Source organism: Oncorhynchus kisutch, linkage group LG21 (assembly GCF_002021735.2).
Source record: "Oncorhynchus kisutch isolate 150728-3 linkage group LG21, Okis_V2, whole genome shotgun sequence".
Lineage (NCBI taxonomy): Eukaryota > Metazoa > Chordata > Actinopteri > Salmoniformes > Salmonidae > Oncorhynchus > Oncorhynchus kisutch.
This window is the reverse complement of record NC_034194.2, coordinates 24,779,182-24,803,376: the sequence shown is the minus strand read 5'-3', so window position 1 is coordinate 24,803,376 and position 24,195 is coordinate 24,779,182. Positions and strand designations below refer to the sequence as shown.

At 44.9% G+C, this 24,195-nt stretch overlaps 1 protein-coding gene across 2 annotated transcripts in view; it reads left to right on the top strand.

Annotated features, from left to right (window-relative positions):
• Positions 1–304: 304 nt before the first annotated feature.
• The window catches only part of akap12b (A kinase (PRKA) anchor protein 12b), a 32,412-nt gene continuing 8,521 nt past the window's right edge, over positions 305–24,195 (top strand). Inside the window, exon 1 of one of the 2 annotated variants that reach the window (XM_031800211.1) lies at positions 305–416. Coding sequence is in view for 1 of the 2 variants with exons in the window: in XM_020454875.2 (XP_020310464.1) it covers positions 19,477–19,501 (25 nt within the window). In the remaining variant the exon portion in view is untranslated. Of the gene's footprint in view, positions 417–19,257; positions 19,502–24,195 lie in introns of those variants that run through there. The other variant, XM_020454875.2, reaches the window with a different exon arrangement.

Here is a 24,195-nt window from a genome sequence, read left to right as displayed (position 1 = left end):
TGTGTTTTGTTACTGATTAGTATCTCTGCTATAGTGTATTATTGTTGGAGCTATCTAACAGTGCTGTGTTTCCTCTCTCTCTCTCTCTCTCTCTCTGTCTCTCTCTCTGTCTCTCTCTCTCTCTCTGACTGTCTGCCACTCTCTCTTTCTGTCTGTCTGTCACTCTCTCTCTCTGTCGTTCTCTCTGTCTCTGTCTCTCTCTCTCATGCACTCTCTCTCTCTCATGCACTCTCTCTCTCTCATGCACTCTCTCTCTCTCTCTCCTCTCTCTCTCTCTCTCTCTCTCTCATGCACTCTCTCTCCTCATCAGCTCCAGCAGACGAATGGACAGATCTCCATCTCCAGTTTGATTGGGAAGGTAGACGAGCAGACAGAGCTCCATGGCCACTCAGAGGACAACACGCTAACAGAGGAAGGTAAGAGAGAGTTGTATATTCACTATATATCTATGTGATTGTGTGTTTGTCTGTGAACTAGTGTTTATGTATGGAGTGTCTGTGTGCTTTCGATGTGCAGATGTGTGTGTGTGCGTGTGTGTGTGTGTGTGTGTGTGTGTGTGTGTGTGCATGTGAGGGAGAGAGAGAATGTGTGGTATGGCCCCTGACTGACACAAAAACAACCTGCCACCCATGTTCAGCCTCTGGCCCTACAGCTATGTCCTCCTGAGAGCCTCTTGATCCTTCACTAATCTCTCTGTCAACACTGAAGGGACACCTACGCAGTCTCCTATTGTAACAGGTTGCTCACACACTCACATATCCAACATACGCAACACACATCTGGACTGCATGGAGGCTCCGAGGAGTTGTTCTAGGTAATCCAATGTAAGACTGTGTGCAGACATGCCTATCCACTTAAAGTAGCCTAACAGTAATTTGTCTGTGGGGTCTTAAAACTAAAGCCAGGTAGAATTCCTCGCTCTTAAAGCTGAGTTTCTGTGGTCGGCATCTGGAAGATAGGGAGGAGACATACAGGAGTGCAGAATGCATAATACATTTTAAAAAATGTAGATAATCAGTAACTGACCCAACATCATTGGGTTGGGGGCCATGTTTTCCTATGATAGCAGATCAATTTTCCCAGCGTTGTCATGGAAACAAGCCTGAACTTTCCGCCGTCCTGCTCTGGTTCGCCGTCTCCCTCTGTGTGTGTTTGTTTATTTACTTTAAGGTTCCTTCGTGGTCTCCCTCTATCTGGGAGGGCTGCAGGAGCATGGCTTCCCAACCTAAATATTTAGCAGGCCGTGACCTGGCTCGGCACCGTTTAATAACTCCGCTCAGCCAGGGGAAGGAGTAACTCTATACTACTTTAAACAGACAGATATGTCACATACCACACCGTCAAAAAGCCTGTTTAATAACCTATTTAATGAAGCGATTCTGTACGTTTATCGAGTAACCGAATACCCCTCAGAACAGAGAGATATGGTATGTACGTAGAGAATGATTTGATGAGATGAGCCCTATTCTATATGAATGTACTGAAATCTGATTTAATTCTGTAGATAGTCCTGTGGAAATGAGGAGGGTTGAGGTGAAAACATTCACGGTGGAAAATATAAATTTTCTGAAGTTACTTTGATAGGTTTTCTCATAAGTAATAAGGATATATCAAATGTGTCTTCAGCCATGATGAAGATTGAAGGAATCCTCTTAAACAAGACTGTCAAACATACGGCCTGTGGGCCGGATCTGGTTTGGGGAAAAAATCGAGAATTGACTGCTAGGAATTAGACAAACAAATCATCCGTCCTCTGGACCTCGTTGAAGACCAGACGAATGCCCTGGGGCAAAATGAGTTTGACACCCCTGCTTTAAAACATTTGGCTGAAATGATACAGCCGGGGGCCCTTCAGGCCCACCTCCTGTGTGTAGTGATATACCCTTTACATACCAAGACGTTTTGCTGCCAATTTGACCATGGCTCCAACTTTTTGCCACCTTTTCTTGTATCTAAAAGGTATTGCTCACAACAAAGCCTGTACTTTTATTTCCACTAACTGAGGCAGTCATGAATGCGGTGAAGTTCTGCCCGCGGTTTAGTATGAAACGTCGCCATAATGCCGAGGCGGTATCGGCACGCACTGCGCTCTTAAGCTCTTGATGGTTGCTAGGCAGCGCCCGTTACAGGCTGTTACCATCCTCATGGTAGTTCTAAACTTTGCCAGGCATATCACTTGGCAGCAGTGCTTTGCATAGCCCACCACTATGCACTGTTTTCTTAACCTCATCTGGATGGATCCGGAGATATGTCCTGTGGAAATGATTATCACTGAATGGTGGAAATATTTCAATGAAGTAGGCTAATATAAGGCATGTATCAAATGATTGCTTACTGACACTCCCAAAGTTATTTGAGGCAATAGCGTACCGGTTTGTTGTCAACTACATGATAATTATCGGACAGTTTTGATTGGCACAATGCCATCTCGTTGCTTTGCATGTGGAAACTCGTCTTCATAAATCAATCAATGTCAGATCCTTGTTTTCACTGAATCTCCATTTGGAAAGGTGGTCACAGTCAGGCGGGTGGAATGTTGAGCGCTGTTCAGGACCAACTTTAGTCTAGTTGGCTCATTTCTAAGCACTATGACAGCAGTGTCACTCAAGTTGTGTGGGGAAAATATCATTTCTATTTTATTCTGTAATATTTCAGTGTATTCTTTAAATACTGTATGTGTGTGATCAGGGCAGGGAAATGTGGGTCTTGTCTGTTTAATGAACAAAATAACTAACTATATTTCATTTGCATGGAGCAGCCATGTAGCCTAGGCTGCACAGACCAGTAGCCGAACATAATTCAACTCAAAATATTTTATTCTGTTCTTTTGAAAATACATTTGATTAGTCTTATAATGTTTCTTAGGACCTGCCTAAACAAATAAAACATGTATTTCTTTGTGATGGTGTATATTCAATGAATTTACTTAAGTAGCTGCCCACCCACATCGACACACATGTACCTCACTCTTTAACTTGCCATCATGTGCACGGAAGGTATAAAAGGCTGATGCCGGCAAGAATGTGGTCAAATTCAGCCTGCTTGTAAAGGGCTAATGTAATATTGCCCCATTTCTTTTAACAGGCAACCTACCGTAAATCCTATGTGAGAAGTGTAATAGATAGCTCTGCTTGTAACGATACATAGATATATGTGGGTTTATCTGCTGTACTGCACCAGGCGGGAGGGAGAACCTTTGAAGTCTGAATGTTTACTCTGTGTTAGCAGGAGAGGATAGTCTGTCGTCTCTGTGGTAGCAGGAGAGGATAGTCTGTCGTCTCTGTGGTAGCAGGAGAGGATAGTCTGTCGTCTCTGTGGTAGCAGGAGAGGATAGTCTGTCGTCTCTGTGGTAGCAGGAGAGGATAGCCTGTCGTCTCTGTGGTAGCAGGAGAGGATAGTCTGTAGTCTCTGTGGTAGCAGGAGAGGATAGTATGTAGTCTGTGTGGTAGCAGGAGAGGATAGTCTGTAGTCTCTGTGGTAGCAGGAGAGGATCGTCTGTAGTCTCTGTGGTAGCAGGAGAGGATAGTCTGTCGTCTCTGTGGTAGCAGGAGAGGATAGTCTGTAGTCTCTGTGGTAGCAGGAGATAATAGTCTGTCATCTCTGTGGTAGCAGGAGAGAATAGTCTGTCGTCTCTGTGGTAGCAGAAGAGGATAATCTGTCGTCTCTGTGGTAGCTGGAGAGGATAGTCTGTCGTCTCTGTGGTAGCAGGAGAGAATAATCTGTCATCTCTGTGGTAGCCGGAGAGGATAGTCTTTTGTCTCTGTGGTAGCAGGAGAGAATAGTCTGTCGTCTCTGTGGTAGCAGGAGAGGATAGTCTGTAGTCTCTGTGGTAGCCGGAGAGAATAGTCTGTCGTCTCTGTGGTAGCAGGAGAGGATAGTCTGTCGTCTCTGTGGTAGCAGGAGAGAATAATCTGTCGTCTCTGTGGTAGCCGGAGAGGATAGTCTTTCGTCTCTGTGGTAGCAGGAGAGAATAGTCTGTCGTCTCTGTGGTAGCAGGAGAGGATAGTCTGTAGTGTCTGTGGTAGCAGGAGATAATAGTCTATCGTCTCTGTGGTAGCCGGAGAGGATAGTCTGTCGTCTCTGTGTTAGCAGGAGAGAATAGTCTGTCGTCTCTGTGGTAGCAGGAGAGGATAGTCTGTAGTCTCTGTGGTAGCAGGAGAGGATAGTCTGTCGTCTCTGTGGTAGCAGGAGAGGATAGTCTGTAGTCTCTGTGGTAGCAGGAGAGAATAGTCTGTCGTCTCTGTGATAGCAGGAGAGGATAGTCTTTCGTCTCTGTGGTAGCAGGAGAGGATAGTCTGTCGTCTCTGTGGTAGCAGGAGAGGATAGTCTGTAGTCTCTGTGGTAGCAGGAGAGAATAGTCTGTCGTCTCTGTGATAGCAGGAGAGGATAGTCTTTCGTCTCTGTGGTAGCAGGAGAGGATAGTCTGTCGTCTCTGTGGTTGCAGGAGAGGATAGTCTGTCTTCTCTGTGGTAGCAAGAGAGGATAGTCTGTCCTCTCTGTGGTAGCAGGAGAGGATAATCTGTCGTCTCTGTGGTAGCAGGAGAGAATAGCCTGTCGTCACTCTGTGGTAGCAGGAGAGGATAGTCTGTCATCTCTGTGGTAGCAGGAGAGGATAGTCTGTCGTCTCTGTGGTAGCAGGAGAGGATCGTCTGTCGTCTCTGTGGTAGGACTAGCAGTGTATCAATTCTTTGCTTGTTATTTCATTGATCCTCTATTTTTCCTGTCTTACACAAAAGCTGCTACCTAGTCTAGAGAAGGGAGGGAGGCCTTCACCTAGAGCTGATAAAATAGCAGAAGGTTTGAGGGAAACAGAAGCAGGCATTCCTCTGATAACACAACATCAGAGAGAACACCCCAGCTCCACACATCACATCATAGGAGACCGACTCTACTCTTTTGTTAGCATATCTCTTGTACCCACACACTGACGTTGTGGAGTTACCTACCCCAAAACGGATCATGACAGAGACAGTTGAAACTCAACTAGTCAGTGGTCACTGTGACTGATTGCAACCTCTCTCAAGTCCCTTACACTTTCAAGTCTCAGAGGAAAGACAAACTCTACATTTGTAGAGTCCTGGTTTTGTGACACAACATTTACCTCAGAGGATTACGGAGAAAGGAACTAAGTAAATATTACATGGAGCTATGGAGGACTAGGCCAAAATAGCCCTCTAGGAGAGAAAGAGAGAGACCAAGAGAGAGATAGAGAGAGAGAAAGAGAGACAGAGAGACGACGGAAGAAGGAGAGAGAGGGACAAATCCGCCACACCCCTACACACCACACAATGGTATCATGGGTGGGTCCTGAGTTATGAATCATTGTTTGTCCCATAGAGAGAGAGAGAGAGAGAGAGGTAGAGAGAGAGAGAGAGAGAGGGAGAGGGAGAGAGAGAGAGAGAGAGAGAGAGAGAGAGAGAGAGAGAGAGGTAGAGAGATAGAGGTAGAGAGGTAGAGAGGTAGAGAGAGAGAGAAAGAGAGAGAGAGAGAGAGGTAGAGAGCGAGTGAGAGAGAGAGAGAGAGAGAGAGAGAGAGAGAGAGAGAGAGAGAGAGAGAGAGAGAGAGAGAGAGAGAGAGAAAGAGAGAGAGAGAGAGAGGGGGAAAATGAGGGAGACAAAAGGACAGAAAACAGAGAAAGCGAAGCTAAAGTTGATACCCTATTTTGAAAGTGTGACCTATTTTAACATTTACTGATAAATCCCAGTAATACATGGGAACAGTGGGGTGTCTGGTGTGCGTGTGTGTGTGTGAGTGTGTGTGTGTGTGAGAGTGTGTGATGTCTGTGAGGGCCCAGAGGATGACATCAAGCCTGACTAATTCACTGGACAGAGTCAAGCCTTCTCCTCCCAGGTGGCTGACATTGTGCTAAAGAGGACATATGAAGTATTCTGGTGGTCGGAGGGGTGCTCTTTGTACAGGAATTTCAGGCAGTGTGTGTGTGTGTGTGTGTGTGTGTGTGTGTGTGTGTGTGTGTGTGTGTGTGTGTGTGTGTGTGTGTGTGTGCCTTAGCATGTGTGTGTTGTACGCACTGTGTGTTTTGTTGTATGCACTGTGTGTGTGTGTGTGTGTGTGTGTGTGTGTGTGTGTGCCTTAGCATGTGTGTGTTGTACGCACTGTGTGTTTTGTTGTATGCACTGTGTGTGTGTGTGTGTGTGTGTGTGTGTGTGTGTTGTGCTGAGTGTGTAATTGTAGTTCCCCTCCAAGCTGGATTGACTCAGTCAGGCATGGCCTGGAACGGCTGCTGTGCTGTGGGACGGACGTTAGTAGCGTTGCCAGAACGTTCCATCACCCCTCTGGAAGGGACCTCTCCCCTCGGCCCTTGCTTTAGCAATGCTTCTCCTCTGCCAATACAACCCCTGCTCCCTCCAAACTCCCTGTACACTACGACTAGCTAACACAGCAGCAATCATGCAAGCCAGCCTCCAGCCTTTTCCTGTTGTTATTTTGCCAGTTTGTTTCACTTATTTTCCAATTGATGGAACTCATTTTTGTGAGAATTGTGGCTTTTGTTCCACCAACATCTGTTTGCACGCATGATTTTGGATGAGAATTCAGTGTTGGTTTGTGTGCTATTATATGTACAAACACTGTATTCACAGATGTCCGCTATGAAGATGACTGACAACAGAAAGCCAGTGAGCTCAAAGGAAGCTGTGAGGAATACAGGGTCCCTGTAGTCCCCAGAGATCATCAGACTTTAACTGAATTACCCCTTTATCTACACAGTACATTTTACACAGTCATTTGTCACATAACATTTGTATTAGTATTTATTAAGAATCCCAAAGGCAGCAGCTACTCTTCCTGGGGTCCAGCAACATTAAGGCAGTTCTAGAGTCTTTAGATATAGAGACCCACGCCTGGATTCCGTGGGCGGCAAGGTAAGGACATGTAAAGAGAGGAAGAATCTTTTGGAATGTGACGGTGTGCTTAAATCCATTGGAGACCTCTAGACGTTTTAAGATATAGTGAAGTCATCACTTGTAGCTATTGGCCTCTCAGTTATTCTCAGACCCCCCCAGCCCTTCTTCGTCTCCCAAACCACTCCCCTCTCATCTGTCCCATCATCAGGGCAGCCTATCTACCCACCCTCCCTAGCCCTAAGCTGATTTAGGATGGTGTTCATTGGATAGCAGTATACAGGCTCCTGTCCAGTTCGGCAATTTTTTGTACTTTGTTACGCTGATCTTACAGTTTTTTTTTAAACATAATGTCTCCGACATCATTTCCTATGACAGCTTCTGGACATCAGAACAACGTTCACTAACCTCGAATTTTGGATGAACATTTATTCTCTGGACGATCTGCTTACTCCAGTTCAGGCCCTGATCTCCGGGACTCGAAAGAGGAAGAGGCTGCGAAAGAGATGCAGGCGAGCGGCATTTTGACAAGACTATGTCAGCGAACAAATACACGGCCATTGCCCTCTGTTCTGTTGACGATCGTGTCGTCACTGGAGAACACACTGGAGGAGCTCCGTTCAAGACTATCCTGTCAACAGGACCTGGAAAATCTAATCAAATCAAAACTATGATATCCTATGTTTCTCAGAGTCGTGGCTTAACGAAGACATGAATATGCAGTTGAAGTCGGAAGTTTACATACACTTAGGTTGGAGTCATTAAAACTCGTTTTTCAACCACTCAACAAATTTCTTGTTAACAAACTATAGTTTTGGCAAGTCGGTTAGGACATCTACTTTGTGTGTGACACAAGTCATTTTTCCAACAATTGTTTACAGACAGATTATTTCACTTATAATTCACTGTATCACAATTCCAGGGGGTCAGAAGTTTACATACAAGTTGACTGTGCCTTTAAACAGCTTGGAAAATTCCAAAAACTGATGCCATGGCTTTAGAAGCTTCTGATAGGCTAATTGACATCATTTGAGTCAATTGGTGGTGTACCTGTGGATGTATTTCAAGGCCTACCTTCAAACTCAGTGCCTCTTTGTTTGACATCATGGGAAAATCAAAAGAAATCAGCCAAGATCTCAGAAAAGAAAATTGTAGACCTCCACAAGTCTGGTTCATCCTTGGGAGCAATTTCCAAATGCCTGAAGGTACCACGTTCATCTGAACAAACAATAGTACGCAAGTATAAACACCATGGGACCACGTAGCCGTCATACCGCTCAGGAAGGAGCCTCGTTCTGTCTCCTAGAGATGAACATACTTTTGTGCGAAAAGTGCAAATCAATCCCAGAACAACAGCAAAGGACCTTGTGAAGATTCTGGAGGAAACGGGTACAAAGTATCTATATCCACAGTAAAACAAGTCATATTTCGACATAACCTGAAAGGCCGCTCAGCAAGGAAGAAGCCACTGCTCCAAAACCGTCATAAAAAAGCCAGACTGCGGTTTGCAACTCCACATGGGGACAAAGATCGTACTTTTTGGAGAAATGTCCTCTGGTCTGATGAAACGAAAATAGAACTGTTTGGCCATAATGACCATCGTTTGGAGGAAAAAGGGGGAGGCTTGCAAGTCGAAGAACACCATCCCAACCGTGAAGCACGGGGGTGGCAGCATCATGTTGTGGGGGTGCTTTGTTGCAGGAGGGACTGGTGCACTTCACAAAATAGATGGCATCATGAGGCAAGAAAATGATGTGGATATATTGAAGCAACATTTAAAGACATCAGTCAGGAAGTTGAAGCTTGGTCGCAAATGGGTCTTCCAAATGGACAATGACCCCAAGCAGACTTCCAACGTTGTGACAAAATGGCTTAAGGACAACATAGTCAAGGTATTGGAGTGGCCATCACAAAGCCCTGACCTCAATCCTATAGAAAATGTGTGGGCAGAACTGAAAAAGTGTGTACGAGCAAGGAGGCCTACAAACCTGACTCAGTTACTGCAGCTCTGTCAGGAGGAATGGGCCAAAATTCACCCAACTTATTGTGGGAAGCTTGTGGAAGGCTACCTGAAACATTTGACCCAAGTAAAACAATTTAAAGGCAATGCTACCAAATACTAATTGAGTGCATGTAAACTTCTGACCCACTGGGAATGTGATGAAATAAATAAAAGCTTAAATAAATTATTCTCTCTACTATTATTCTGACATTTCACATTCTTAAAATAAAGTGGTCATCCTAACTGACCTAAGACAGGGAATTTTTACCCTGATTAAATGTTAGAAATGGTGAAAAACAGAGTTTAAATGTATTTGGCTAAGGTGTATGTAAAATTCTGACTTCAACTGTACATCTTGCTGGTTTTTCTATGCATGATCAAGACCAGACGGCAGACTCAGGTAAGACGAAGGGAGGAGGGGTGTGTCTCTTTGTTAAAATCAGCTGGTGCTCAGTCTCTAATGTTAAGGAAGTCTTGAGTTTTTGCTCACCTGAGTTTGAATACCTCGTGATAAGCTGTAGACCTTATTACAGTATTTAACAAGAGAGTTTTCATCTTTCATAGCTGAACTGAAATCCGTTTTACCTCATTTTTACCAGCATGTCACCTGTGCAAATAGAGACTACAAAACTGTAGATTAGGTTTAGGAGATATACCATTTATTTCCTATGCTGGGGTATTTCGAAATATCGATGGTACAATTTTCAATCCCATTTAAAATAAACTATATATACAAAAGTATGTGGACACCCATTCAAATTAGTGCGTTCAGCTATTTCAGCCACAGCCATTGCTGCCAGGTGTCTAAAATCGAGCACACAGCCATGCAATCTCCATAGACAAACATTGTTCATTAGAATGACCTGACTGAAGACTTCAGTGACTTTCAATGTGGCATCGTCATAGGATGCCACCTTTCCAGAAAGTCAGTTTGTCAAATTTCTGCACTGCTAGAGCTGCCCCGGACAACTGTAAGTGCTTCTATTGTGAAGTGGAAACGTCTACAACATTGGCTCACAGAATGGGACCGCAGAGTGCTGAAGTGCGTAACACGTAAAAATCTTCTTTCCTCGGTTGCAACACTCACATCACAACACTAAGTTCCAAAGTGCCTCTGGAAGCAATGTCAGTACAAGAACTGTTCATCGAGAGCTTCATGGAATGGGTTTCTATGGTTGAGCAGCCACACACAAGCCTTAGATCAATCATCATGTGCAATTCCAAGCGTAGTCTGGAGTGGTGTAATGTTCGCCGCCATTGGACTCTGGAGCAGTGGAAACGCGTTCTCTGGAGCGATGAATCACGCTTCACCATCTGGCAGTCCTACGGACTAATCTGGGTTTGGCGGATGCCAGGAGAACGCTACCTGCCCCAATGCATAGTGCCAACTGTAAAGTTTGGTGGAGGAGGAATAATGGGCTGGGCTGTTGTTCATGGTTCGGGCTAGGCCCGTTAGTTCCAATGAAGGGAAATCTGAACGCTACAGCATACAATGACATTCTAGACGATTCTGTGCTTCCAACTTTGTGGCAAGTTTACAGAAGGCCGGCCTCCTGGGTGGCGCAGTGGTCTAGGGCACTGCATCACAGCGCTAGCTGTGCCACCAGAGACTCTGGGTTCGCGCCCAGGGTCTGTCGCAGCCGGCTGCGACCGGGAGGTCCGTAGGGCGACGCACAATTGGCCTAGCGTCGTCCAGGTTAGGGAGGGTTTGGCAGGTAGGGATATGATTAGAAATGATTAGTCGAGATCGGCGTGGAAGAATTTGACTGGCCTGCACAGAGCCATGAATTAGATCGCTGACTACGAGCAGGCCTAATCGCCCAACATCACTGATGCTTTTGTGGCTGAGTGGAAGAGTCCCCGCAGCAATGTTCCAACATCTAGTGGAAAGCCTCCCCAGAAGACTGGAGGCTGTTATAGCAGCAATGTTCATTCATCTAGTGGAAAGCCTCCCCAGAAGACTGGAGGCTGTTATAGCAGCAAAGGGGGGACCAAGTCCATATTAATGCCCATGATTTTGGGATGTTCCATAGTCACAAAAATATTATTTGTGAAAAATGTTTGCATCCCTGTTAGTGAGCATTTCTCCTTTGCCAAGATAATCCATCCACCTGACAGATGTGGCATATCAATAATCTGATTTAACTGACAGGCCACCCCCAGGCTGTGAGGGTAGGCAACAATACATCTGCCACGCTGACCATCAACACGGGGGGGGTCTTCAGGGGGGTGTGTTTAGTCCCCAGCTGTACTCCCTGTTCACCCACGACTGCGTGGCCAAGCACAACTCCAACACCATCATTAAGATTGCTGACAACATGGTGGTGGTAGGACTGATCACCGACGAAGACGAGGCAGCCTACAGGGAGGAGGTCAGAGACCTGGCAGTGCGATGCCAATACAACAACCTCTTCCTCAACGTCAGCAAGGCAAAGGAACTGATCGTGGACTACAGGAAACGGAGGGCTGAGCACGCCCCCATCCAGATCGACGGGGCTATACTGGAGCGGGTCGAGAGTTTCAAGTTCCTCGGTGTCCACATCACTAAAGGAATTAACATGGTCCCCACACACCCACACAACTGTGAAGAGAGCACGACAGCGCCTCTTCTCCCTCAGGAGGCTGAAAAGATTTGGCATAGACCCTCAGATCCTTATAAAGTTCTACAGCTGCACCATTGAGAGCATCTTGACTGGCTGCATCAGCGCTTGGTACGGCAACTGAAAGGCACCTGACCACAAGGCGCTATAGAGGGTAGTAAGTACATCACTGAGGCTGAGCCCCCTACCATCCAGGATCTCAAAACCAGGCGGTGGTATTTCAGAGGAAGAAACACATTTTTTTTAAAGACCGCCCCCTCTCTCCCTCTAACCTCTCCCTCTAACCTTCCCCTCTCTCCCTCTAACCTCTCCCTCCCTCCCACTAACCTCACCGTCTCTCCCTCTAACTCCCCCTCTCTCCCTCTAATCTCTCCCTCTCTCCCTCTAACCTCCCCCTCTCTCCCCCTCTCTTCCTCAAACCTCTAACCTTCCCCTCTCTCCCTCTAACCTCACCCTCCCTCCCACTAACCTCCACCTCTCTTCCTCTAATCTCCCCCTCTCCCCCATAACTTCCCCCTCTCTCCCTATAACCTCCCCCATCTCCCTCTCTCTCCCCCTAACCTCCCCCTCTCCCCCCTAATCCTCCCCTCTCTCCTCCCCTCTCTCATCCCCCTCTCTCCCTATAACCTCCCCTTTTCTCCCTATAAACTCCCCCTCACTCCCTCTAACCTCCCCCTTTCTCTCTCTAACCTCCCCCTCTCTCCTCCCCCTCTCTCCCTCTCACCTCCCCCTCTCTTCCCCTAACCTCCCCCTCTCCCCCTAACCTCCCCTCTCTCCCTCTAACCTCCCCTCTCTCCTCCCCTCTCTCCCTCTCTCCTCCCCATCTCTTCCCCTAACCTCCCCCTCTCCCCCTATCTCCCCTCTCTCTCTCTAACCTCCCCCTCTCTTCCCCTAACCTCCCCTCATTCCCTCTAACCTCCCCCTCTCTCCCCCTAACCTCCCCTCTCTCCCTCTGACCTCCCCCTCTCTCCCCCTAACCTCCCCCTTTCTCCCTCTAACCTCCCCTCTCTCCCCCTAACCTCCCCCTCTCCCCCTAACCTCGTCTTCTCTCTCTCTAACCTCCTCCTCTCTCCCTCTCTCCTCCCCCTCTCTACCTCTCTCCTCCCCCTCTCTCCCTCTAAACTCCCTCTCTCTCTTCCCCTTCTCTCCCTATAACCTCCCCCTCTCTCCCTATAATCCCCCCTATCTCTCCCTAACCTCCCCCTATCTCCCCCTAACCTACCCCTCTCTCCCTATTATCTCCCCCACTCTCCCTCTAACCTCTCTCTCTCTCCCTATAACCTCCCCCTCTCTCCCTCTAACCTCCCCCTCTCTCCCTCTAACCTCCCTCTTTCTCCCTCTAACCTCCCCCTCTCTCTCTCCCTCTAACCTCCCTTTCTCTCCCCCTAAACTCCCCCCCTCTCCCTCTAACCTCCCCCCCTCTCCCTCTAACCTCCCTCTCTCTCCCTCTAATCTCCCCCTCTCTCCCTCTAACCTCCCTCTCTCTCCCTCTAACCTCCCTCTCTCTCCCTCTAACCTCCCTCGCTCTCCCTCTAACCTCCCTCTCTCTCCCTCTAACCTCCCCCTCTTTCCCTCTAAGGAGATGGAGAATGGTTCTCTTTGCTCCCAGGAATGGAGCACTTTCAGGGTGTCTGAAAGAGATTTGGGACTGGGCAATGGACCACCCCACCACACCCCATCAACCCCTGGCCTCTTCACATGGCTAACACTTTCTTCCGGTCTGGGTGGGATACAAACTGAAAAATGTTCAATATGAACAGAAACACAACTTTAACACACACAGTATACAGTGGGGCAAAAAGTATTTAGTCAGCCATCAATTGTGCAAGTTCTCCCACTTAAAAAGATGAGAGAGGCCTGTAATTTTCATCATAGGTACACTTCAACTATGACAGACAAAATGAGAAAAAAATCAAGAAAATCACATTGTAGGATTTTTTTATGAATTTATTTGCACATGATGGTGGAAAATAAGTATTTGGTCAATAACAAACGTTTATCTCAATACTTTGTTTTATAGTTATTTATAGTTATATTAAGTTATATTTTGGTTTCATCTGACCATATGACATTCTCCCAATCTTCTTCTGGATCATGTAAATGCTCTCTAGCAAACTTCAGACAGGCCTGGACATGTACTGGCTTAAGCAGGGGGACACGTCTGGCACTGCAGGATTAGAGTCCCTGGCGGCGTAGTGTGTTACTGATGGTAGGCTTTGTTACTTTGGTCCCAGCTCTCTGCAGGTCATTCACTAGGTCCCCCCGTGTGGTTCTGGGATTTTTGCTCACCGTTCTTGTGATCATTTTGTCCCCACGGGGTGAGATCTTGCGTGGAGCCCCAGATCGAGGGAGATTATCAGTGGTCTTGTATGTCTTCCATTTCCTAATAATTGCTCCCACAGTTGATTTCTTCAAACCAAGCTGCTTACCTATTGCAGATTCAGTCTTCCCAGCCTGGTGCAGGTCTACAATTTTGTTTCTGGTGTCCTTTGACAGCTCTTTGGTCTTGGCCATAGTGAAGTTTGGAGTGTGACTGTTTGAAGTTGTGGACAGGTGTCTTTTATACTGATAACAACTTCAAACAGGTGCCATTAATACAGGTAACAAGTGGAGGACAGAGGAGCCTCTTAAAGAAGAAGTTACAGGTCTGTGAGAGCCAGAAATCTTGCTTGTTTGTAGGTGACCAAATACTTATTTTCCACCATAATTTGCAAATAAATTCATAAAAAATCCTACAATGTGATTTTCTGGATATTTTTTTCTCATTTTGTCTGTCATAGTTGAAGTGTACCTATGATGAAAATTACAGGCCACTCTCATCTTTTTAAGTGGGAGAACTTGCACAATTGGTGGCTGACTAAATACTTTTTTGCTATATTTTGATGTATTTCTATACATCAAAACATCCAACTGAGTCGCGAACAGAGTTGCTAACTTGTTTAGTAAGACTAACTTATTTAGTAAGACTAACTTGTTTAGTAAGACTAACTTATTTAGTAAGACTAACTTATTTAGTAAGACAAACTTGTTTAGTAAGACTAACTTATTTAGTAAGACTAACTTGAGTGGAATTTTGCTTAGTGAAATACAATCCAAGTCAAGCATGACAGGTCCATTGATCTCAACCATTGGATTTAGCATTATTTTCTAAAGCTTGATTTAAAGACTGATTCTTAGAAACCTTTTATTATGGAGGACACCGGTTCTCTGGAGTCGTTTGTACAATGTACTGCTAATTCTGTAACAGGGAGGTCAATTGGAGATGATTCATTACAATGAAAGTATGTTGACTGAGCCCAGATGTCTTATCATTACAGAGAAAGTTCAATAGAGAGCCTCCTGAGTGGCTACAACCGGGAGGCCCATGAGGTGGGCCAGCTTTGTCAGAGGTTAGGGGAGAGTTTGGCGAGCCGGGATATCCTTGTCCCATCGCGCTCTAGTGACTCCTTGTGGCGGGCTGGGTGCATGCACGCTGACTATGGTCGCCAGCTTTACAGTGTTTCCTCCGACACATTGGTGCGGCCGGCTTCCGGGTTAAGCGAGCGGTGTGTCAAGAAGCAGTGTGGCTTGGCTGGGTGGTGTTTCGGGAGACGCATGGCTCTCGACCTTCCCCTCTCCCGAGTCCGTACGGGAGTTGCAGCGATGGGTCAAGACTGTAACTACCTCTTAGATATCACGAAAAAAAGGGTTAAAAGTACACACATTTTTTAAGGAAACTTCAATAGAGGCATAGTCAGGCATAAGTAGTTATGAATACTCCTGAGACTGTCAACTAGGAGTTCAACTGAATAAGTCCAGTAAGTCAAGTCCTGAGACTGTCAGATTGCTTAGAGTTGTGCCTGATGATGTCATAATGCTGTAGAAAACCCAACCCTGCTTGTCTGTTTGATTGTATGGTACCAACTCCCTCCATCCATCTCTGCAAAGAAGTTGAGCTTCGACTGTTCCAATAAACCAAACTATTGTTCACTGCTAAACAAGGCGAGAAGATGGTTCTGATATGCCCCAAAATCAAGACGTCATTACCGTGACAGAGTATAGCTCATGGGACAGCTGTGTCACACCCTTTTTCCCATAACCCACACATACAGTACACATGCAGTCACTCTCGATTGTTACCAGAAGTGAGATGGCGTCAGGGTTATGGGACAGAATGTGTAGAGCGGAGAATTGTGACTCGAGGAAACAGGCAGTGGAAAAGGAAGAGGTGATGTCAAGGATCGACTGGGTTTCCTGTTCGGCATTGTTATCCGTCCCCCTGGCTCACACACAGAGGGGAGGAGAGGGGGAGAGGAAAAGAGGGAAGAAGAGATGGATTAAAGAACACTTGAGTGAGATGGATAGATCTAGATACAGGAAAGACACGGTGTGTTAAAAGTAGATAAAGAGAGATAAAAGAGAAGAGGAGGTGATGTAGACTGCAGAGAGAATCAGCTTCTCAGATCTGGGGCAGCTCATTTCCTTTTCCTCCAATTATTTCAACATCATCCTCCCGGTCCGGCTCCAGGAATTAGTAGAGTAGAAAGAAGGGGTGTGGCGACCCTGCCGTGATGTAACACTGTATTGCTCTAAGCCTCTCTCCACCCAAACCCATCTCCCCACCCTCTTGTGTTAAAGTCCCTACCTCAACATTTCACCATTAACTTAATGATGTCCTCCAATGATAAAAAAAAAAAAAAACTTTTACTGTTGAAAAGCGATATTCCAAGTATAATTACAGTAAAGTACACACACTAAAGGGTCAAAATATATATGTTTTACACAAAATAGTGTTTTTTAGACACAACTGCGGAGTAGGGCAGTCAAGGAGTTGGTCTGATTGTCAAATGTGATGTCATCAGTCTCCCCCTTGCTTGAGGAACAATAGAGTAGCAATAGAGAACAAAAGAGGAACACCCCCCCTACTTGTGCCATGTCTTGTCTGACCTGTACCACCTATAGAGATGTACCTTTGTTAAGTAAATCAGGTGTTACATGATGTGAAAAGGAGACTGGAGGAGGAATTTAAGGCCTGTTTTATTATGCTGGAGATGTTTGTTGTTTATTTATTATTGAACCTTTATTTAACTAGGCAAGTCGGTTAATAACAAGTTTATATTTATAATGACGGCCTTTCCAAAAGGCCTCCTGTGGGGATATGTAATTAAAATATAGGACAAAACACACAAGAGAGACACCACATGGGGTGTCACTGGTATCAGCATTGGTGGAGCCAAAATATCTATGTTCTGGTGATCTACGGCTCAGCAATTACATGCCATTGCTTCAACAGTAGTTATATAACTAGTATTTCATGTGATTTGTTATAGCAATGCTATGACAATTTCATAGGTTTATTGTAATGATATGGTCATTATATTGACGCTTTTTCCCAGTAAACACAACACATATCGTCATTCTGAGGAGGGCTAAACCCACAGGCTTCGTGTTTTCATCTTCCTACTCCAAACAACTCAGTCATCTAGACAACATAATAAAATGGCTATGCTATGGAATGTCATTGAATGGATTCTTTATTCTACACTATATTACACTAAACTCTATCCAATTCATCTATGCGTGATTGTGTGAGTGGTTGAGTATGTTTGGAAGTCGAGGAATGTGATGGTGATGATGACTCACACAAAGAGCGGAAGTACCGGTCCGTACCGGGGGAAAGGAAGAGGTAGAGGACGAGCCGCCCCATTCCGAGGTATTCTTCTCATCATCACACATAGTAACATTCCTCTCTCCCTGACTCACTGTCCACTCAGCATATTAACACCACTATCATACCGTAGTAATACAGTACAGTAGGGTGTTGAGAGACATACACACTTTCTACTTAGTCACTGTAATAACTGAGGGCCGCAGTGGTGTGTCATCACAGCCACATTCGTGGTGAATGAATGTTGGCACCAGCGATTGAATAACCGTGGGTACAGCTGTGTGTAAACTCTAGTTACTCAATGGTAACCTCATTCATTGAGAGACTCCTCTTTAACTACATTAGCAAGTATGTTTATGATTGTGTAAAAACAACGACACAATGACTTTTACATAACATCTATTCAGGACACTTTTGCTCTTGTACTTCAGTTAAGGTACTATAAGAAAATTGTTACAGTAGTAAGCTGTGGTTAACCTTCAGGCTATTTTCACTGAGAAAGGCAATCCCTGTACCTCTCCGAAATAGAGAAAGATCTGTGATAGGGTCAGTGTCCCCCTCCTCCCTGAGGCGTTCCTCTCATCTCGGATGGGAACCATTTCTCTCTTTCATTTAATTTCTTTCTCAAGTGAATGACTAACAGGAAGTGTTGAACGATGTGAAAAACAATCTGAATTGAGTTGGACTTTTTCACTGTCTTCTACTTGACCCTGTGTGTATTTGCACAACAACTTTTCTGTTCCTCTGATACGTCTGAGGTCTGGTCTGTGGATGTAGTGTTTGGATTTACTGCTCTTAACCATCTTATTTGTAGCATTAGTATACTTTGAGTTCAAAGTATACACTCACTAATAAATAACACAGCAATACTTGATTTAATGTTGATTGTTAGATTTTATATTTAATATTGATTGTTTTATTATTCGTTTCTGGCTATATTTATTGCTTATGAAGGGTGTGTGTGTGTGTGTGTGTGTGTGTGTGTGTGTGTGTGTGTGTGTGTGTGTGTGTGTGTGTGTGTGTGTGTGTGTGTGTGTTCGATTCAGACACTACTTGATTAGAGACGTTAACTCCCATTTGGGAACATTCCACATGGAATTCACACATTCCGCCAGTTCTCAATGTAGAGGTTTGAGGAATCTGATATGCGGTATTTACCTGAAGAATTAGCAGCATTCCTCAAAGTGTCCACACAAACCCACAGACAAAAGCTGAATTAGATGGTCTACTCTGCGTTGCCTATTTGCCTTTAATGAGAATGGGCCATTAACATTCATAGGGACAGGCAGCAACTTGTGGTCAACCTCCCCAATGATTTAGTTCCTCTAAACAAACTGGCTGAAACAACCTCAAATGGACCGCATTCATGGTCATTGTTTGGAAGTGTGTGGATCAGTAATGGCGTATATTTGTGGTGCTGGTGTCTTTAAGTTGTTGTTAAGGCTCATTGACTCCATACGACTTACTTCCATTGCTAATATAGTAACCTGCTTTCGCAAGGAACTCCAAAGAGTTTGAGGCCTCTGAACTGCCTTAGCGGCATGACTCTGTCAACATTCCTTCATGACTGGTGACATAGAATGGAGCAGTGAGATGTCGACTCTCCAGAGGAAGGGAGGGAGTGAAAAGAGAGGGGCCTCAGACGCATCTCCATTTGCTTTTCTAAAGTCTGGGGGAACTGTGTATTACGGGTGCAAGGAGAGACTGAATGGGGAAGAAAGGGGTGAGGGATGTTGTAGAAAGACCCCCTCCCCAAAAGATCTGTCTTTAATAAGGCATTACCCAGAGCTACACCCCCCTATACCCCTCTCCCCTTACACTCCTTACCTAAGCAGGACTTCCAGACTGCATGGGGTCTTAACACACACAATGAGGTGGGGAGGAGGGGGGTGTAACGGGGGAGAGAGGAGAGGTTGGGGGGGGGGGGGGGGGGGGGGGGGGTACGCTTCCCTGAAAGATCACATGACAAGCACTGTCATTCTGGATGGCCGCTGAAGGGAGACAGGGGAGGAGAGAGGAGGAAAAGGCTAAATCATTCAGAACAGCTGAAGAAAAGAGAGCAAGGGGAGGAGGGGGAGATGGGGGTGGTCCTTACATGACATGTGTGTCGGTCAGGAGCATCTGTTGAAATGTGTGTGTAGCTCTAGCTTCTACCTTCAGACTAACAGAGACACTAGAGAAGAGAGACTGCTCCTGCCCACAGACTTAGGAGGGAACCGTGTTAGAAACTAAAACCCCACAGACTTTACTGTGTGTGACAGAAAGAAGGAGAGATAAACGTCAACGTTTTTTTTTTACAACCGCAGTTCTTAAAGAGTATTTTTTATTTACTATTTAAAAAAAATAATTATAAAAGAAGTTTTACAAATGCTTGGAACGATAACTCTCACAGGTAAGATGAAACTTATTTCCTGTTCAGTTATGATCTCACTGTGTCAAATGTCATTGAGAAGTTGAGCATAATGTTGTTTAACTTACTTTAATTTGATGTAACGTGAACTTTCATCCCAATTGACAGATATGATGATGACTGAGTAACTTTAAGTATCTTTTTAGTTTCTATTAGGGAGACTCCATGCTCTTTAAGTAGTGGTATAACGTTTAACAATCCCTTCCAGATAGTTATTTAGTCATGTAATTAGCATAACATGAAGGGGTTAAACCCTAGTTTCTCCTTAGGCGACCAAGTGTAGCCAGGGGCATTGCTGTCTTGAGGGTGTGGTTGGTATTGTGGGTTGAGGCTGTCCTCGCCTGGTCTCTTTAACTAACTACATGGTCACAGACTTTGATTTGAACTCTTATGTTTGGGATTAAAAAAAGCACCATTGTTGAGTTTGTATATTTTTTCTCCCAACATTGTGTGCTTTGGAAGTATGCAAATACTTGGTGAACCTGGCTCACTCAGATACGTGGGTATATCCATTTATCTCTCATGACATTAGATTGGTATTGGTATCTGTTTCAGATTGGTGACTGGGCTGTGGGTAATTCTTAGAGAGCGTCTTCCCCTCTCGCTGATGTAACTCTACTACAGTTGGAGCCAAGACCAGTCATGGTATACGATACTCTAGCTCTGCCAGCCCTGCTTCCCTGAACCTCCTAATGTATACATTCCATAGATCATTACAACTGCCTAGTAGCTTCCACCATGAAACAGCAATTTCGCACTTCGACAACTGCCAGGTATAATTATTTGATTATATTTATGTTCAAATGCTTCAAAGCCAGTTTTAAGCCAAGGTCTCATCTGGTTCTTAGAGTCCCAGTCCTGCACACCCTCATTCTTGGTAAGTATTTCAATTAGTTTAAAATGGATCTCTTCTCCCAGTGGGGTGATACTGCTTGGCCACTGAGAATGGGTAGGGAGGGGTGGGAAGGATAGGGGGCGTATGGGATTGATTATGCAGAGAGAGAGAGCGAGATATTCTATAACCTGTGTAACTCAAAGTGATAGTTTAAAGGGGCTTGGTTGCTATTCTCTGCTTTATGTGTGAGAGCAGAAGTTGGCTTTCTCTGCATCAGAATAGGGAATGCCAGAAATAACCATTGCTTATATAGTGATATGCCTGCTCTCTATTTCTAAGTGTAACTAATGGACTATATAGGATTAGTTGGGTTGTATGCTTAGGGTGTGAGCTCATATATAGTCATAAACTGTTGTCTTTAGAAGGATCAGATAATAGAAGAGGCCAAATGGTTGGATAACGGTTGTTTGCTCCCCAGTGCTGATTGTGACCTCTAGCGGCTGGAGAGAAGCCCTCCGAGACAGTGGGGCCACACCTATAATAGTGGGGGAGAGAGGAGAAGAGATGGAGGAGGGGAGGGGTAGGCTGGGCCAGACTTCATGGGGGTTCTCTCTGTTTAACTGACTCTTTTTGTTCATTTTGTTTCCCACAGCAGACTACAGTAATTAGAGCAGGGATTTGCATATGTTTGTTTGGCAAAGTTTGCAAATACTGTCTGGATAGAATAGCAGGACGCCACCCAACTGACACCACCTCCCCCAAAAGCCGCCACTCCAGCATGAGTGGAGATGGAAACGCCCCCAAGCATCCCAACAACCCCCATTTACACACAAAGAGTCAGATATCTACTACAGCCACAAGAGAGACTATCAAATTTCACATCTCTTTGGAGACGCTAGGGAATAATGATAGATTTACATGGAATTGAATCTGTGCATAGTCTTAACACACACACACAGCTAGCTAAAATAATAAGTCATTTAAACTATGATAGTGTGTCAGAGATCTGTAACACCCTCTGACTGGGCCCTCAGGCATCATTCTACCCTCACCCCCTCTTCTCTCTCCTCCTCTACCCTCACCCCATTGTCTCTCTCCTCACCCGTCTACACTCACCCCCGCCTACTCCTAGCCCCGGGCCCTCACTTTCCTCTGGTACCAGTCAGAATTGACCCTCACTCATTCCACCTTTTCATGTACCCTCCCCCTTATCCTCCCCCTCTGTACTCTAATAACCCCTGACTCCTCTTTCCCCTCTTCCCTAACCAGCCGTAGGAGCGACCCTGTTAATGGTGCTATGCCTGTAAAAAGTTGGCCATAAAACAAAGATCAAACATACCTGAAGACGCCGGTACTCTGTTAAATCATCATGGTTCCTGTGTTTTATTATCGCCATAGATACACATGGCTTAGTACAGCCCCACTAAGGATTGACTCTGTTTCACAGTATAATTGTGTCTTGGACAGAAACATGTTTATTCATATGGCTGACCGATTCACTTATACACATTGGTTTAGGACTGAGATACAGCTCTAAACTGTATTTCCAAATTCTGGGATCACTTGGGCTTTACATCAGGGGTTGAGTTTGTTTGCATGTTGTTTATGATCTTGACATTCCCTAACAATGGAATGGCATGACAATGTAACAACTGCCCTAACAATAACAGCTATGTGAGAGAGAGCTCTCCAACTCCCCCTCCCATTCCCATCTACAACCCCATTATTTTACCCCCCCCCCCCCCCCCCCCCCCCCCAACCCCCACCCCCTCAGGCTTCGGTTCGGCTGGCGCCTATCCGGAATTGGTTAGGCGAACCGAACGAGTGTGCTCGCATTCTCTTTTTAAAAGACCTTCGCTTGAAAAAAAACGACAATAGTTCTGTTTGTCCATCGTGAGACGCCTTAGCCAGAATAAATTTAAGAAAGTCATTAGTTTTGATGTTTTTTTTCCGGGGAAATCTTAGTCGATCAAATGTACTAAGATGTTTGGTGTATTTATCAGGTAAAAAAATATGTATTATCATTGAATGACAACAGCAACTTTATTGAAGAATCTCTACTGTTGACAAATGACAGACGAAGGGGCGTAGATAATGTTGTGTGTAGATAATGTTGTGTGTAGATAATGTTGTGTGTGCACGAACAGCCCAAGAAAGCCTTGCCAAAGACCAAAAAGAGAAAAATGACGCAAACAATGCAGTCTTCATTTAGCTGTGTGTGATGGAATTCAGGTTAGAGGGATATCTTTGTTGGGTGGGGGATAGGCCCATAGTAACATATACCACATACAGCTGAAACCAAGTATTGGGTACAAAAATAGTATTTTTCAATGGGAAGTGGATGGCTGCTGTAGACCAGTTTATATTTACAGCATTCTAAAATAATTTAACTCCGGGTGACTCGCATAGCTCACATTCCTCACGTCAAACCCATATGTCCAAAATAGATGTTGTAAGCCTCACTCTCACAAAAGCCCCAAATGAGTAGAATGTATATTACACAGATTTAGATTGAGTTGATGTGAAATTTGGTGAATGTTTTTTTTTATACTCGTGGTTATGTTGGTCAAAAAAGAGCAGTGATATTCCAGGAATGTCAGTCCAACATGTGAAGCTCCACCGCTGTAATGTAACAACAGGAAGTGAACAGATTAGAGAGATAAACTCTGGCCAAATGCCAGAACTGTATCTTATTCATGGACAAGACAAGAGAAGCATCATCTTCACTGCTAATGTTTCTATAGTGCACATTATGCTCCAACGGCTTGTGTCTTGGTTTAAAGTGTCCTTTGATATATTACCTTTTTTTCTCACATTGTTTCATTCTCTTAGAGAAATTTATGAGCAAGACTATTAATTAGTTGGCTCTAAAAACATAGGATTATCAGATTTGTCATAGGGAAAATTATTCATAATGAAGTATAATCTCATACTGTTGTTTTATCTGTGTATTGTGTGTGTGGAAATGTGTGTTTGTTGTGTGGAAATGTGTGTATGTGTGTGGAAATGTGTGCGTGTGCATGGTGCACATACTGGTGTGAGTGGTTTTATCTGTCAGTCAGAGGAGAGTGGGGGGGTCACTATGAGAATATGAGCATGTTTGCCTGGTTAAACGACTGCGTGTGTCTCCCAGCCTTGGTGTGTATCTAGGTGAATTGAGATCGATGTATAAAAAAAATGCTGTGAATTTGTTTTGAGAGCCCTAGGGTAGGCTGAGGACCCCCAGAGAAAAGAATCCCAGCAACAGATGTGAGATTTCCCCTGCTGTAGTGGAATGCTAGAGGAAAACAGGCCTCAGAAGTCTAAATGGTCTGTGAACTAAGCCCAACCCCAGCCCACTACCTCCACCCACTCCTGTCAAAACACAGAGAGATATGGCAGAAATGTCAGGCAGTGTGTGTGTGTGTGTGTGTGTGTGTGTGTGTGTGTGTGTGTGTGTGTGTGTGTGTGTGTGTGTGTGTGTGTGTGTGTGTGAGAGTGTGAGAGTGTGAGAGTGTGTGTGTGTGTGTTCTGTTTCTCTCACCTGTCACTTCAACAGTTGCGTCTTCTTTCTGTCAAATAGAGAAACTAGTTCTTACAGTAGATGCATGAGAGTGGATAAGGAGGTGATAGCTATAGTTTTGGAAAAAGCAACACAGCTGGGGGGGCTTGCAATATAATATATATAAAAAAGTCATGACTAGTTAGCTAATCCTGCAGCAACAGGAAATGTGAATTATGTGGATTATAATTCATGGCCATTTTTATAGGGGTTGATACATTTTTTGTGAGGGCAAATAAAGTCTTAAATGTCAAAGTGGAAATTCTCAGCAACAAAATAGTGATCAAATTATGATCCTAC